The sequence below is a fragment of the Amphibalanus amphitrite genome, unplaced genomic scaffold (assembly GCF_019059575.1).
Source record: "Amphibalanus amphitrite isolate SeventyFive unplaced genomic scaffold, NRLGWU_Aamphi_draft 001812F_arrow, whole genome shotgun sequence".
NCBI classification, from domain to species: domain Eukaryota; kingdom Metazoa; phylum Arthropoda; class Thecostraca; order Balanomorpha; family Balanidae; genus Amphibalanus; species Amphibalanus amphitrite.
The window spans coordinates 68532-85665 of record NW_024883305.1 but is presented as its reverse complement, the minus strand read 5'-3'; the positions used below and the strand labels follow the sequence as shown (position 1 = coordinate 85665).

Here is a 17134-nt window from a genome sequence, read left to right as displayed (position 1 = left end):
CCTTTATCCAGACTGCACCGTACCATCTGAACGGATGGATCTGCCAAGAAAGCTGACATCCAAGGCGGCTATGAGGCGATCACAAAGCTTCACCAAGAGCTTCTCCTTCATGGAGCCGGCCGGCCGTTAAGTCGCAACACCGGCTGCCGAGTGCCAACAGCTGCGTGCGCTGGCGCCGACGCGTTGTGGGCCGCGCTGCTGACGCCCAAGCTGCGATATCAACCATCTATGAATAAGTGGCAGCGGTGGCGGCTTGTCAGTTGTTAACGTGCCTTAACAGACGTTGCGAATAGCCCGCGTTGGAATCGCATGGTTGGCAACACAACGCAAGTAAAAATGGGCTTCCTTGATGAACCTACTTTTTAAGCATTTGTAATTTTGGATGTTTTGCTGTAGATATTATTTTCTACATATATACTATATAGGCACTCACGTGCTTTAAATCGCGCAATGCAATTGAACCATGGTAAAGACAATGATAAATGAACTGAGAGCGGACATGCCCCATGCTTTGTGTGTGTATGTGTGTGTGTGTTTTTTTTTTTTTTTGGCGAGTCGATAAAAGTGGTTTTGGACACTGGATGAGTTTTTAGGGGTGTGGTGAGGGGGGATGTAATTCCACAGACCTTCTGTCAGATTCACTAATGCAGTATGGTCTGTGCGGTGTTTAGTTATCGGAGCATTCTTTGAAAGTCGTGAATAGGGCCACCGAGTACCTAAAGCCGTGATATTCCCCCACAAAAACTTCTTTTAAATAACCGGGGATAGGTACATGAGCAGAGTAAATGCTATTACGAACGCCTATCACAATGCTGAGCGAATAGGAAAATCCATAGATGGAGAATTGTGCCGCGTTACGGGTGCTCGGGCGCAGCCAATCCACCGTTACCCCAGCGGTGACCTTGACCCGCATCGTCTGTCTCGGCTCCAAAGCCAAACCGGCGTGGAATTGGGAGCGTTCGAGCACTCATGGTCCAGCGCAATTCTCCACCTAAATCCATTCCTGATACACATTTGCTTGCTCATAGTCATGTAACCCCGGTAAATTCACCCAACTTTCATATTGGTCGCTCCATAGACAGATGGCCACAGAGATCAACTTAAAAGGCCATTGTTGCATTCATTTAGTGGAGATCATTAAAGAGCCGTGACAGGCCACAAGTCGCGTGACATCATACGTGTAACGACCAATGACGTCGGCCTGCAAAACCCAATGGAAGCGGCTAGCAGCGTGCAATAAAACAGGGCGCTGCTTTCTAAATGTCTGTCGTGCGCCATAAATGAATATATTCTTTGTAGCCTGGCAACTCAGTATCTTTTTTTAACTATTGTACTAGTATTTAATAATTTCATAATTTTATAATTGTGCTTACGCTTTATGTTGATATTAGTGGTAAATCCTTAGATAAAGTAAATCGATGTGATATTTAATAGAAAAATAGCAAACTAACGCACCATTCATTCGAAAGCTGGGGAACCTACTAAAAAGAACTACTAAAATTCCTGAGGAACCAAAGGATCAAATGGGGATTAAAGGTAGTGTGCCAGCTTTCTTGGACCGTATGGAGTTAATGGCCCAGATAAGGAGAACCGGATTTTTATAACTTATCCATACCTTCAAAACTCATGGAAACGTCTTAAATTCTTCAAATTTTGAGTACCCCAGTGCGAAATTCGCCCCGACGGGTTGTCGGTCGTACCCCAACCACATTTCACACCACTATGAACAATAAATGCACACACTGAAATCGCTATTACCGATATGCTCATCCAATCAAGTTTCGATAAACCCGTTCATCATCAGCTCCTGCGGTTTCGAACACGCCTGTTAGGTTGTGCGGTAGACCACGCCCAAAGCCAGGGCCCCGGTAACGTGAGGTAGCCGAGTCAGGGCAGCGTGCGCTGACCCAAGCCGGGGCCGCGCGTCCTCCCGGTGTCATGTGATAGCCCGGGGCTGCCCGCGGGGATGCGGTAGACCGCGCCCAAAGCTGCGGCCCCGGCTTGGGTCAGCGCACGCTGCCCCGACTCGGCTACCTCACGTTACCGGGGCCCTGGCTTTGGGCGCGGCTTCTGCTCATACTTTGTGGTGCGGTGGTGGTGCGTCGGGCTGCGCGCTCTGACTTCGGCCAAGAAAAATGCGTCAGCTGATCATTGTCATTTCTGCCACTTGCGTGTGGTGAAATGGGGTCATAACTTATAAGACGGCTTTTTCATATCAATTATTTTACATAAAATCATATTTCAAACCATAAATAATGTTCGACAGCCAAATAAAAGAAACAATACCAATACGGGCTTACAGTTTAAGGCTCGACATTGTGTTGTCTACGATTAGACAGCTGATAACTCATTCCCGTACGTCGTATGGTCGTAACACTATAATGACCTTTGCTTATTGTCACAAGTGCGCCGCATTCGCGATTGTTGCCCGACGCCTGTTTGCAGGTGAGCCCACTACAGTTGTTATACACATCTAAAAACCGATAAACTTTTAGGCGAAAAAGGCACTATTCCAGGCCCATTTTTGATTTTTTTTGCGATATTAGGTAAAAAGAGAAGCTTCTTATCCTAGGAAAAATAAAATGGGAAATCTTTCAAAGGTGGCACACTACCTTTAAATAGATGCCTGCTATTCCGTCGTGAAAACGGCCAATATGTCTATTTTGTGGTGTTATCTTCCTACTTCCAAATGCATGCGCCTAAAACCATGTCAATTTGGGAAATTTATGCTCCAAAAAAGTACAAAATATTCAACGGAAACCCTTTCATGTGGTTCCTAGGTTACTCCCTTGCATAGAATACCACTCACCAAAGACATTTATATCACGAAAATAAAAGAATAAACAGGCCGTATCAGGAGACTTCAACGCCAGAAACTAATTTTGCTCGAAACTTGGACATGACGCGGCAGGCAGGGCTGGTAAAAAAGCAAATTGCGGCCCCGACCAAAAAATGAGAGCGAAAAATGACCCCGACCTTTTTACGATTCATGTATGCAGGCTGCATGCAACTACGATGCGCGTTTCCTTAGGTTTCATTTCTATATTATTTTTTTACGAGCAGTCATATGTACTAAATTGCTTATCAGACTCGCGCTTCGAAATTTCCAGTTTGTTAACCCTCTAATGCCCACACATAGTTCCACGGTTCCTAAAATTAGTACCTTGTGACATATGATTCATTTTGGGTGTCTTGTTCGAATTCTGGAGTTGTCGCCGACCTTGTCGTCCCTCTGGTGGAGGCCGGGACATTTATTGTAGCGGAGGAAAAACGTAGATGAATTTTGATGAATGTATTGAAGAATTCCGGACGATAGATGATGTTGAACGGTAGACGAGGGTGAAATTGAAGAACGCAGAGTAGACAGATAGACCAGAAAACACACTAGCACTGTCGATGGTCACTGTTGTCCGCCGAGGCGGACACATCGGCGCCGCAGCGGACGGGGGCGCCGTCGGATTCACTCGCAATACGCCGGCGCGCGTCGGGGCGCCGGCGAAATCGCGCACTGCCACTGAGCTACGCGCTCAGTGGCGTTCACTTTGGCAGCCCACTGGGGGTGCCCGTTCACTTTAGCAACCCGCTGGGGGTGCCTGTTCACTGCGGCAATCCGCTAGGGATGCCGTTCACTCTGGCAGCCCGCTGGGGGTGCCGTCGGAATCGTGCGCGGTGCACGATTCCGTCACTTCACTGACACCGGCGCACATCGGGGCGCCGGTGGAGCCGCGCACCGCCACCGAGGACTGTACTCGGTGACGTTCAAGTGGAGACTGCCCGCATCGACTCGAGGAGCCGCCGCGGGCACAAAGAGAACAATAAGGTTGTACATCTTAAAGCACTCAGAAAGCGACACTGGAAACTGGTGAGAAAAGTCCGAAAAGGCTCACGCAGCACGTTCGGTAAAAGGATACGGTGCGCGGCGAGCACGCTCAGCCGTCAAGTGGGAAGCGATAGCGCGAATGACAAATTGTAGGCAATTAGAACATGAGACGAGAAACTAACACAAGAGCTGGTCCAGGCTCACGGGGCACGACCAGAACTGCGATAGATCACGCGTGGCTGTCAAATGTAAAACGAAAGAGAAGAACAACAGGGCAGTTCATTTCGTCGGTGACACACTCCTCCCCTGTGATCGACTAAAGACGGGAGATCACACAATCACTGAACACCGACGGAACATTCTGTACATTCACGAGATTCACGACTTCGCTACGCAGGTTCTCGCGAGTTCTTCCTAAAACTACACGAGCACCTATACAGATTCATGGTACACTACCTATATCACTTAATACTAAATCATAGCGAAGGCAAACACTTTCGGCACCTTCACAATCGTTCATTGTGCTAGACCTCGTCCCTGGTCATCTGCACATTAGTCCACTGGTCGCGTCACTTCGTCACTTCTGACGCCAGTCTCCGGTGCGCAGTGTTCGGCTACACCAGAAACGCAACGCGATTGTTCCCACGGCTGTTGCCGGTTCCGGTTGTCGTTCACCCGAACAGCTGATGTGTTGTCCTTCCAGCAGTCAGCTGATCGGTCGCTGCTCTCAGTAGGTCAGCACGGTCCTTCGTCGCCTCAGTTTCCCTCGGTACTCAAGGTCAGTGTCAACCGACAGCGCGGCACGCGCCACTCAGCTGAGCTCCCCCACCTCCAGATGTCACGCGCGCCTAATGGCCGGCTGCGCGGACGGGGGAGGGGAAGGCGGTCCATGTGGCGAGCCGAGCTAGGGGGGACACGGGAAAAGACATTCATCTCGGCGAGTTTGGTGTCTGCTCCACGGGACGGAGGGTGAGATGAAGTTTCAGAAATGGTCTAAAGGCCAGGCTCAGTGGGTCAGTAGGAGTACGGTCGAAGTACAGCTGACAGGATGTGGGAATGATGTGGCGACAAACCCGTTCACTACAGCTGAGCTGCTTCTTCTAGGACAGCGACCACGGTGACCGGCCGTGTGTGGGTCGCTCCATTCGCTGTGACGAGTCGTACAGCGCGCACTCGTCCGTCCGGTCCTGGCAGGGGCTCTGTTCTCGACCCAGGGACCAGAGTCCTTTCGATGTGCCAGGTTTTGGGATTTTTTCTTTCTTCCATCGGCTCCGGATGTGTCGTAGCATCCAGAGTTTCTCCTTGAGGATCTGCACCGTGATCCGATACGGAGCGGCGATCCTCACGGGGTCGAAGATAACCGCAGTTCTCCTGAGCGCTTCTCGTCTGGTCGTCTGCTTCTGTCTTGGAACTGGGCACTCGGCGAGTCTCGCTCTTCGTCCCAGACAGCACCCAGAGCTCCTTCGACAGGGAGATAGGTGTCATCGTAGTCCGCATCGGGGTGTGCTTGTCTCACATGTGGTGTGCTGCTTTGCACTTCACTCGTGTTGTTCATCTGGTTTTCGAGCCGTAAGTTTTCCTGTGTGAGCAGATCGGGACCATCTCTTCTTACTGCTCTGGCGGCCTCCGACACGGTTCGTTCTGGTTGATGGACGTCGTCCATACAGACACTGCCGTGTCGCGCTTTCGTGGTCTCTGTCTTCAGTTTGTCTTCTGCATCTGCATCATGATCGGTGAATGTTTTCTGCGGCACAAGGTCAGCGGCCGCCAGCCACGATTCGGTTTTGAAGACGGTTTCTTCCTTCTCGTTCTGGTCTGATTCTTGTCCGTCGTTCAGGTCAGGCGGGAGGCAGTTTTTAGCCGTTCTTTCTTGTCGGATGAACTGTTTCTGATCACCCGTCTCCTGGATATCCGCTACGGAGGCCACAGCCCTTTCACGGAATCGTTGCGGGACGTCAGTTTGACTTTTCCGCATGTCTGACTCAGCGAGTGGTCGATTGTTGCACGAGGCGCCAAGCACCTGGGCAGCAGCGTCGGAGTCGGAGATCACCTGGATTTCCGGGTCTTCGCTCGGTTTTCTGGCTGAGGGATGCTGCAGGGATTTTGCTGCCTCAGCTGTTTCACCTGGGTTCAGTTTTCGGAGGCGTCCTTCTTTCGAGCAGGATTCTTGAGTCACCTCTTTCAGGTTCTTGTTGCTAGCGAGTTCTTTTTCCGAGTTCAGCAGGTATGGCCCAGCGGGTAGCTGGTTGTCGAATGAGATGCCAAGTACCTGGGCAGTAGCGATGGAGATCCATCTGGTTGTCACTTTCTGGCTGTCCGTAACTTTCAGTTTCAGCTTCTGGACATTTTCTGACGCCGGTATCTTATCTTTGGGTAACTCGTCGATCCAAGATGGTCTGCTTATCTGAGGGCTAGCTGGGACGGGGCTAGCAGGGAGCTGTCCCTCCCGTTCATCTTTCATGAAGTCGTCCCTTCTGCCGGTGTTTCGTCGATCATTCATCTGCTGTCGCCATTGTGCCTCCAGAGAAACTTGTTCCGCTTCATCTTTGGCGATTTGTATTTCAAGTTGTCTTCTTAACTCCGCTTCTTGGCGCTCCATCTCCAAAAGTCGTTCCAGCTGTTTCACACGCAGGGCCTTCAAGCGCGCTGTGATCTGAGCCTCAGCAGCGGCGCGGGAGACAGATTCACTGCAGCTCACCTGAGACGCCGCGCGGCGGGCTGAGCCGTGACTCCGCCGCGAGTCAGGGCGCGGCCGCTGCAGCGTCGAAGTCTCCATGATTTCTTCTGTTTCTTTCATTTTCTGAACTTCGCCGATACCGCATTCAATGTGCGTTTTCTGTTCCTGTTCTTCTATTTTCGAGGAAGTTCCATCCGCTTCTGATTTTGGCCTGATCCGGCCCGGAGGACCATTAAATGTCGCCGACCTTGTCGTCCCTCTGGTGGAGGCCGGGACATTTATTGTAGCGGAGGAAAAACGTAGATGAATTTTGATGAATGTATTGAAGAATTCCGGACGATAGATGATGTTGAACGGTAGACGAGGGTGAAATTGAAGAACGCAGAGTAGACAGATAGACCAGAAAACACACTAGCACTGTCGATGGTCACTGTTGTCCGCCGAGGCGGACACATCGGCGCCGCAGCGGACGGGGGCGCCGTCGGATTCACTCGCAATACGCCGGCGCGCGTCGGGGCGCCGGCGAAATCGCGCACTGCCACTGAGCTACGCGCTCAGTGGCGTTCACTTTGGCAGCCCACTGGGGGTGCCCGTTCACTTTAGCAACCCGCTGGGGGTGCCTGTTCACTGCGGCAATCCGCTAGGGATGCCGTTCACTCTGGCAGCCCGCTGGGGGTGCCGTCGGAATCGTGCGCGGTGCACGATTCCGTCACTTCACTGACACCGGCGCACATCGGGGCGCCGGTGGAGCCGCGCACCGCCACCGAGGAGTGTACTCGGTGACGTTCAAGTGGAGACTGCCCGCAGCGACTCGAGGAGCCGCCGCGGGCACAAAGAGAACAATAAGGTTGTACATCTTAAAGCACTCAGAAAGCGACACTGGAAACTGGTGAGAAAAGTCCGAAAAGGCTCACGCAGCACGTTCGGTAAAAGGATACGGTGCGCGGCGAGCACGCTCAGCCGTCAAGTGGGAAGCGATAGCGCGAATGACAAATTGTAGGCAATTAGAACATGAGACGAGAAACTAACACAAGAGCTGGTCCAGGCTCACGGGGCACGACCAGAACTGCGATAGATCACGCGTGGCTGTCAAATGTAAAACGAAAGAGAAGAACAACAGGGCAGTTCATTTCGTCGGTGACAGGAGTCAAATATTTTTTAGCAGTTCAAATTTCGGAAATAAATTTTGTATCAAATATGATACATTGGGCATTCCACTTGGTAATTTTTAGTGGTATCAGACCACACGGAAGGAAGTGAAGACATAGATGAGAAAATATATATTATTAAAAATTTCAGTGATAAAAGTGGCAGTTAAAATGTGTAAAATGCCAACAAGACATCCCTTACTGTGCACTTTTTATCAGAACATTTTCTGAATAGTTCATTGGCATCCTTCTTGTATCAAAATGTCCTTTCAGTCGGTGCTTAGGGAACAACGCTAATCATAGGCATCTATTTACAAGTGCCTTCTATTCCTTCAATTTCCACGATACGGCGCGTTGCACTTGTGCAATTTTTCATAATTCAGACATGTGGGCCGTGTTTCTCAAACGTAGAGGCGTTATGCATACTTGATATAGAAATGAAGACATTACAGTTGGCTCGCGGTAAGTGGTTTAAGTGAAGCAGTTCTAATGCAAAATGCTGGACAGCCTGCCGACGGACCGGAATCAATGCCAAAGACGATGTTGGTTTATCTTCATGATAGCCGGACAATCTCGGGTGACTGAAACTCTCAGCCTGTGAATCGTTTTTTTTTTCAATTCAGATGGTTTATTTACACCAAAACAGGTACATTTAACAGCACAATAAAATGATGCGGCGAGACATTATGCACGGGTGATCCAGATCAGAAGGGCGGGGCAGCGGGTCGCATGGTTGCCTACTTCTTAGATAGGAAATCAAAGGAACCACGCCCTTCGGTCCGGAGTCTGTCTTCATGGCGAGCCCGTTTAGCCAGCTTCCTCTGAAGATGACGATATAGTTTTCCACTCCACATTCAATCTCTTACTACTGGGATGAACGGAGGAGATTTGAATCGCAAACAAATTGTGAGTCGTTCTCCAATATGAATGAAAAATGCTGGCTGGCTGCTAATGCAAGTCTTCAGCCATGCCCAGCTAACACATAGACCCACAAGACATAAATAAGCCCGTCCACAACCCCTGTTGGAATATCGAAATTGTGCAAGAGACCGCTGAATCCTCCTGTCCCTAACATCAAGTCTCAATTTTTGGTTTCACGAGTACCTATAAATGCTCGCACGGATGATCGTTCCTTGAAATCAGCAAGCTTGTCATCGATAGCATGTCATTCCTAACGTGGTTTTAGAAGATATGGTCTGCTAGTGTCCTGCAGATCAAAAAGTTCACTATTGTCATCGTCAAACAGTTGCAAAACCATATTCCTATGAGCGTTAGAAAAGTCGAGATGTATGAGGCATGTAAGGCCACTCATAGAAAGCTAGATGTTGGAAGATTGAAAAGGATGAGAGGCGGCATAAGCGTACCAATATCGTTATGACATTTTAAGTCTGGAGCGAAATAGAGTTATCTGGCGCAAGAGGTGCGAACTTCACAAATTTATGCATCTTGTACCATCGTCATTTGCAATGAGTCACAGGCCATTGCAATGCTTATCACCTGAGAAAACTATGGTATTGGCACACCGTATGCTGCAGCGGCGAAAATTTCATAGAAAATATTGGAGTGCTATGCCCACTGTATCATATCTAGTATCCCCAAAAATAGGGGTCCATATCTTTGACCCTGAAAAAGTTGCGATGTTTTGCAACATACTATGATATATGTTGAACATTTGTCTCACAGTATACCGTGTCGGGCCGCGGCCGGCCGGCCGCGGACCATTTTCAGAAGTGGCGGGCAGACCGTGCGTCGAGTACTTGCTTTCTCGCGCGGCGGTACTGGGGTTCACTAGCATTGTTTAAAATATTTCAGTGGCGGCGGAAGGTATTCTAGGATAGGGGGGCAAACGATATTGAAGCGCCCCTTCCCGCTGGGCGCCCCTTACCATATACACGGTTGTAGTAACACAAACAGTGAAGAGATGTTTGACAATGTGTTGTACCTGTTAACACGTTCAGAATTACACTTTTTATGTAACGAGAAATAGTTAGGTACATTCCATAGCGTAAATGTAACCTTCATAATGTTCGTTTAGAAACAACCTCATCACCATATCATAAGATTCTCCGAATAAGGCATATCGAAAAGAGCTCCACGGTTCCAATACCTTCGTGTGGACTAGTGAATAAGGCGCCGAATCCATAACACTAACTCGGTGACAGAGAATTGCAGGACGGTAAGCAGCATGCCTGGGTTGCACTGCACTATTGCATTCAGTGGTGTCATCAGTATCACGTCAGCCCTTCGGAACGGACATCCTGGCTCAATGTCATTCAAGCATTTGTAAAAAAAAAATCCATTCCAACCAAACACTTCTGTATTTTGACAATGTACAGGACACACACACTCATTGTTTTGTCATTTGATTGACATGATACATACGGTACAAACAGTTTGAGAAGAGCATAAAAGAATGTCATGGTAAACAGACCATGTCGCACGGTAAACGAAAAATCCGACACAGCGCATAACCAGACATCACAGGCGGCACACACCCAGTTTGCATATGCTACTCAGACTCAGTACATGTACTATGTACCTGAATTCCTCAGACTTTGGTCGAGCCCAGAGTGCCTCACTGGCGGCCGAAAGCGGGTACCCTCTTCGCTGGGGATCGGTACACGAACTCCCGCATGACGGCTCGCAGGTTCAGCTTCAGGGCATGTTCTTGGTGGACATTCAGGATCATCAAATGTGACAGGCGTGCTTGAGCCATCGTGCTTCTTGAGTACTGCTTCACGTGCCGTAGCGCTGAAAACACCCGCTCAGCGCTTGCAGCAGACACTGGTACTGTCATGATGAGCTTGCACAGTTTTCTCACTTCAATGAGATACTCTGGAGTGAACTCTGCAGAGCCGATATATCTGGCCAGCTCCGCCACAGTTGTGGTGCGAGGCTGAGGTCGGAGCGAGTTCAGTACCTCGAGCTCCGACCTCAGCTTGTTTTCGTCGACTTCGTCGCTCTCAGGTGGAAGCGGACGGCCAGGCTCTAGCAGAGCTCGCTCCATTTCGCTGAGTCGCTTCACTCCAGGCTGATTGAACCGGCGCCGCACTTCAGCTGACACGATGTCGATGGCATTGAAATACTGTTTGCGCAGACCAGCTTTGGCGTCCAGCTCAGCCGGGGGGCAGGGCTGGCTAGTCTGCTCCAGCCTTCTCGGTGGTCGTCTTACCCTCGGCGCTTTGGGTGGGGCGATTTCTGTCGTCAACTCAGTGGTCCTCTTACTCACAGATGTGAATAGCGAGGAGAACGACTGGTCCGTTCGCTGGCTATCCAGGATGCTGACTAGATCATTAGCAGCTTTGATCGCGTCCCCGATGGACAGCGAAGGCTTCTGCAGCGTCTTGGCAAGACATTCACATGGTTCAAATATCTGCAGGGCGAGGTACATGGCGAAAAGTGTTTCGAAGTGCTGCAGCTGGATTGATACTCCGCGCAGACGTGCTTTCACGTCAGGAGCTGTCCCATTATCGTCGATTATGTCATCGACGGTGTCCATTACTGCGTCATAGCAGTCCAGGAAACGACGGAACGCTGCAGACCGCACGGTCCAGCGCGTTGGGCATATAGCCAGTAGTTTCTTCGAACGTCCAGGTCCTGTCGACTGACTGTCATCTCCCAGAATCACATGCTCCTCAAACATATTCCTCCTTTTTGCCGTGTTGAGTGACGTTGATACGTCGCGAACAATGTTCATGACGTCGCCGATGATGGGGACCGCCTTTGCCTCTTCTACCAGGGCCAGATCCAGCGAGTGGTTTAGACAGTGTACGTACACAGCTTTGGGCTGCTGCTGTGCCAGCCGGGCCTGCACGCCTTTAAGGGCACCGGACATGTTACTCGCGCCATCGAAGCACATTCCTCTCAGATTGCCAATGTCGATCGCCATTCGCCGCATGACATCTACGATGATCTTGAAGAGTGTCTCTCCGCTGGTGTCTGGAGCAGCGTACAGGCCACAGAACACTTCCTTGGCACACAACGTCTCGTCAACGTGCCGAAGACAGACGCAGAACTGTTCGGTCCGGGAGACGTCTGTTGTGCCATCAGCTATCACCGAAAACCACCCACTCTTCTTTACTTCTTCAGCGATATCGCGCTGTACCATAGTAGCCATCACCTCGAACAGCTCGTCCTGGCATTCATGACTCAAAAAGTTGGTTTTCTTCTCGAGCCATTTTTTCACCTCTGGGGACACCGCGCTGCGATCCTGAAGCATGCGCATGAGGTTGCCATCTGTTTCTTTGTGCCCCCTCAGGGCGGTGCCGCATCGAGCTAGGCCTCTGAGAGTGCTCAAGACGTCCAGGAACACTTCAGTGTTCGATCGCTGCTCTTTTCGTGAAGCCTCAGTGATTCCCGCCGTAATAGGCTGTTGTCTGGACAGCACAATTTTCTGCATCGAGGTCGTGTGGGCCTCAGATTGTTCGTGTTTCTTGAAGGTCTCTCCTGCCTTTTTCCACTTCGAGAAGCCCCGAAGAAACGCAGTTTTACGGAATTCTTGCTCTCTCATTAGCCCTGTCTTTATGCTTGTGAGGCAGGTGTGACATCTCACTGTATCGTTAGCGACATCGTAGGTGAGCCATGGGTGTGTGTTGAACCACTCGTAGTTGAAGTGTCGACCGTCAGAAACTGGGAATTCTATCTTCGGATGGCAGGGTTCGATACCAATCTCAATCGTAGCGTATTCTGAGGTGACTTTACCGCCGTCAGTATTGGGGCGCTTTGCATCAGCACCGCCAGCAGCAGCCTGTAGTTCTTCGCTGGACCCACCATATTCATCTGTAAACGATTAGGTTGTTGGAGATGAATAGCATTTTGTCCCCCTCGTGGTCTAGTGGTTAAGGTGCCCGTCTGGAAACCCAGTGGTAGTGGGTTCGAGGCCGGGAGAGCGCTTACTGTTTGGCCCGCGTGGTTACATATCAGGCCAGCTGGCAACTGGCGAGAGAGGGCCACGCTAGACCCAGAGGGACCGTGTCGCTATCTACCTTGCGATACGTTTAACTTTCGTCAAAATCTTACCGGATAACCGGGCGCGGGCTGTGTGGTCGGGTGGTGGGTCCGTGGTGTCACGAAACAAGCTATGCTTAACGGACACCCGGGCTCAGAGCCACCCATTCAATCATTCGGACAAAATTTCTAAAAAAAAAATGTAAATGAATGGCGTAAGAGGAATGTCCGCATAATAAAATTTGGCGGTAATAATTCGGAAGGCGTACCTATTCCAAATAGTGTACCTATTCCTAATCGTTCCAAAATCGTGTTCATTTAAGGATTTTCTGGTGTTCTTCCATCCAATAAGGCAAATATACCTAGATATAAGCAAAGAAGCCTTAAGTGAGAACGAACTTATTGTTAACCCTCACCGGCACTGGCCTTTTCGCCATCCTCGGCGGTAAATGAAGGGAGAGGGGTAACACGACACCCAGCGCTTCTGGCCCTGATTGAGCCAGAGCTTCGCGAAGAAAACAACGTGTCGAACGTCATGAGCGGAACAAGATAGTAGCCAATTTTCAGCTCTTAGGTGAAACAGTGACCTTAGAGGTCAGGTCAAAGCATCAGATCGGGACCAATTTAAGTTACCGGAGACAAAGACTTCGCGAGTGCTACAATACCGACCAAACCGCGCTAATCACGGCTAAAATAGGCTAAAATACTCAAAACAACTCATATCTTGAACTTAAATTGACTTTCGACGCAAAAATGTCTTTGGTCAATGACCTAAGTTGACCTAAGATGAACTTCACACATGTGGGGTCTGATAGGGGGTATTCGTACCCGTTGACCTAAAATCTGACATCCATTCGCCCTAAGCAGTTATCCTGATGCTGCATACAGCTAAATTGCCGGGAAAGATAGCTAGAGTTTATTATTAAAATGAGCGACTGAAATGGTCTAAGAGGGTCTGTTAAAATAGCCTATATAATGGATGACCTTGTACCTATAACCGTGACCTCTAGGTGACTTCATATAACCCCTTGGTACCGGTGATTACCAAATATGTTTGTTGCAATAGAGAAACATACGGTAAGATAAGAACTAAGAAGCTCGTAGAAGAAGCAAGTAATTAGCCAGACCACAAAATCGGTCGATTTAACCCAAGGAAGGACTTACCATGCACGCCGGAAGGATTGTCATCTTCGCCCACTGGCTCAACCAGCGGCAGCGTCGAACTAGTTCCAGATGAAGGAATATGTCCCGGAGATCGAGCCATTTCTGCTAACTGTTTGTGGGGTCGACTTCCGTGGCGGTTCTGTTGTCTGATGTATGTCGCCATCTGGGAAGATAGTCACAGTGCATTCATTAGTTTAAATGGTGTTAAAAAGTAATTTTGCTCTTTCACTTGTCAATGTCTCCTACGACCAATGCTTACCTACTTATGTGAGTAAGAAAGGGAAAAGAAAACAAAAAAGTTTAGACAGACGTAGGTACTGACATAGGCAGGAAAAGGCTCATCTTCAGGGTTCAGGTCAGTATTATCATTAGTGATGATCATTATTATTTTCATACCTATGCCAGTGGCCAGTGCAAATACCTACGTGAAGAGCGGAATCAAGTTTTGTTTTCTCCACAGATGCAGATGCGTCAGTCCGAAACTTCCAGCTGACACGTTGTGACGAAAAATTAAAACGAGAAAGTACACCGGGACAAATGTCGCAAGAATTCACTCACCGCTCATGGTCCCGGGGTCATCGGCGTCTATCTCGTTGGCAGGCATGGACTGAGATTCAGAATTGACACCAGCAGGTTTGGAAGAGGATGACGCGCTGGATAAAGCCCTAGAACACCAGGAGTAGCCGTCATTTGGCAACTGGCCGATATATTGACTCCGACGCCGATATATTATTGACATACTTACACCGTTGAAAAATAGCATGAATTGTCTTTTAAGATTTTCATTGACGAACTGGATAGAATAATTGAAAGATCCTGTAGAAAACTGAAGCTCGAAAACCTGGCATGACATCATCAGAAGACATGGGATTGGGTTGGACTGGTTGATATCGGAAAAGTAATGAAATTTGTACGAACTACGAAAGTTCAATCTCAGAATTACGGGATAATTATGCAATGAGTATTGTCAAGCGGTAACAAACGTCAAGTTATGTAACTATCAGACGATCAACAAACATTCAAACTCCACGAAAAGAGAAGTTATGAAATTGAAATTTCAAATTATAATAACTAACCATGCATTATATTTATGCACTAGGTACCTACCGGTCAAGCCGTTTCAGTTTCTAAATTAAAACGGCACCAGGTGCCCCTTTTCCAATTTTCATTACCGCAAAATTTGAAAATGCGCTCTCAAGAGACGCAAAATCCACAGCTACGAAAATAAGGGTTCTGTTGAACCGTTACGTTTTGACCCCAAGATCGAATCGTTGTTTAATTAGTGGAGTAGGTACCTTCTCCCCCAGTTGGCGACGCTAGGTACTTTGACCAGACCAGAGACTGACAAGGTCAAGGTATTTGCCACTTAGTGAACATGTTGTGAATTTTTACTTCAATAATACGTCATTATATCATCATACCTATGCAATAACTCTATAATAACTAGTGACTGAAGTCAAAAGTATCAATACAACAAGAAATACTCACGCCGAAAACATCGAGGAAAGCTTCGGCATCTTCGTCAGCTCTAGCAGCCTTCTCTTTTCATTTTCACGCTTTCGCCTGCGATTTTGGCTTCCTGACCTTTTTTGTGAATTCATCACGCGACAAAATAGATAAACAGTAGAAGGTATAACGCTTAAACACTTCTACACCAGCGCAACAGATTATCGCCAAGTGCCAACCCTCAAGCACGCGATCGCGAAAACAAACGTCCAGAAGTTGCGAGAATGTTTGCATGAGGAAGCAGAATGAGCTGAGCTATGTTTCAAGAACATTATTTATATGTCAACAACTCAAGTACTGTTGACATTGTACTGTAGACATTGTATGTACTGTTATTACAGTAGCGAAATTATTTCTTAATGAAACATCATTCGGCGTTAAAAAAAACACTCATTTAAATTGCGTTTAAGTTGCATCCGTCCTCCCGGCAAGTTGGTTAGAGCTGCGAAATTTCGATCGTTAGAACCCGGTTTCTAATCGCTCCGACGCGACGCAATGATACCCGAGACTCTATGCCGAGACTTTAAGAGACTTCTAGTTACTGCTAACGTGAAGTGAAAAGGCTGAGGTTTATGGTGGGAGTAGCAGGTTTGTGACGCCCCAGTGAAATAAATGCCGCCTTTCAACACCGATAGGAGCCCGAAATGAATGAATACAGGCAATCAACGCTGGTAGGTGTCCCAGCGAAATGAATGCGTCTATTACCACCCAGAGGTGCCCCCATTTCAAACTAATACGACGGCGACGCCTCCACACCGATAGGGGCCCATCCCAGGGGAACGGAATAAATGCCGCCCCCTCATTGCCGGGCGCCCCAGGAGAATGAATGTTACACATCAACACCAATATGCCTCCCAGTGAAATGAATTATGAATGTCGCCTTTCGACGCCGGTAGGCGCCCCAGACACCATTGGATTTACTGCCGGTTTAAATTTTAAAACACCGATAGGCACCTCAGTGAAGCGAATGCCGGCCTATACCACCGATAAGCGCCCCGGATGAATAAATACCACCCGTCAACGCCGATAGGCGCCTCAGTGAAATTAATGCCGCCCCAATCTCCGATAGGCGCCCCAGGTGATACATGTTGCCCATCAACACCAACGGGCGCCCCATTGAAATGAATACCGCCCTTCAACACTGGCAGACGCCCCAGTGGAATGAATGCCGCCCCACAATGCCGATGGCCGTCCCTGCACTGGAAAATCAGTTTCGCCCCTATACAGGCGCCCATAGAAGTTTGCAGAGTGCTATTCCTGGTCATAATCATCTCCCCAGTAAAAAAAAAAAACGCAAAATACGCCCTAGCACTAGGGTTGTAGCCGCCCATACGGACAGTGCAATTTTACAGGCCCCAATCTCGGACCTCCCCTAACATTCATATGTTGTAAACGGCAAACCGCCCCCAATAAATGTTACACAAACTAATTTCATCTCGAATATCGGCCATCAGGCGCCCCTTTTTGTCGCATGGAGCCTGCAACGCTATAAGCCCTCATATGTTCGTGTTGGCGTTCGGAGGCTATCGCCTTCAAAGACGTCTCCATAAATGTTTCTTTTTCGTCCCACACACAGGCGCCCCTCTTTCGCATGCAGGCGCCCCTCTTCCGCATGGCGCGCTTCTCGAGTGGCTGCGCCCTCCCAGCCTTTATCGCCTGGCAAGATTATATTCGACAGGGTCGGCAGCATCTGCCTTTGATTCAGATAAGGATGCCCTCCACTCTTCAGCATATCAAAAGAAACTTTTCCCACGTCATTGCCACCCTCTTCGTGTCGCAAGTGCCTTTATCAGTTGCGGTGTCGCACTGCTCAGCTTTATGGCTGCCGCACCTCTTAACTTCCTGCCTCCTCTACAGATTTTCGAGGCGCCC

The 17134-nt window shown here is 49.0% G+C and overlaps 2 protein-coding genes across 3 annotated transcripts in view; one reads left to right on the top strand and one right to left on the bottom strand.

Annotated features, from left to right (window-relative positions):
- The window catches only part of LOC122375295, a 46775-nt gene that overhangs the window by 7161 nt on the left and 22480 nt on the right, over positions 1–17134 (top strand). The gene's annotated exons all lie outside the window — the stretch shown is intronic.
- On the bottom strand, positions 9927–15446 carry LOC122375292 (zinc finger MYM-type protein 1-like). Of its 2 annotated transcripts, XM_043354595.1 has the most exons (5): positions 15245–15446; positions 14315–14421; positions 13757–13919; positions 10597–12424; positions 10453–10550 (listed from the first exon to the last, which is right to left on the bottom strand). In XM_043354595.1, exons 3-5 carry the CDS (start codon positions 13917–13919, stop codon positions 10463–10465), a joined length of 2079 nt encoding a protein of 692 aa, XP_043210530.1. In that variant the 5' UTR covers positions 14315–14421; positions 15245–15446; the 3' UTR covers positions 10453–10462. The 2 variants fall into 2 exon arrangements, with proteins under 2 accessions (XP_043210529.1, XP_043210530.1); XM_043354594.1 differs by having other exon boundaries at positions 9927–12424.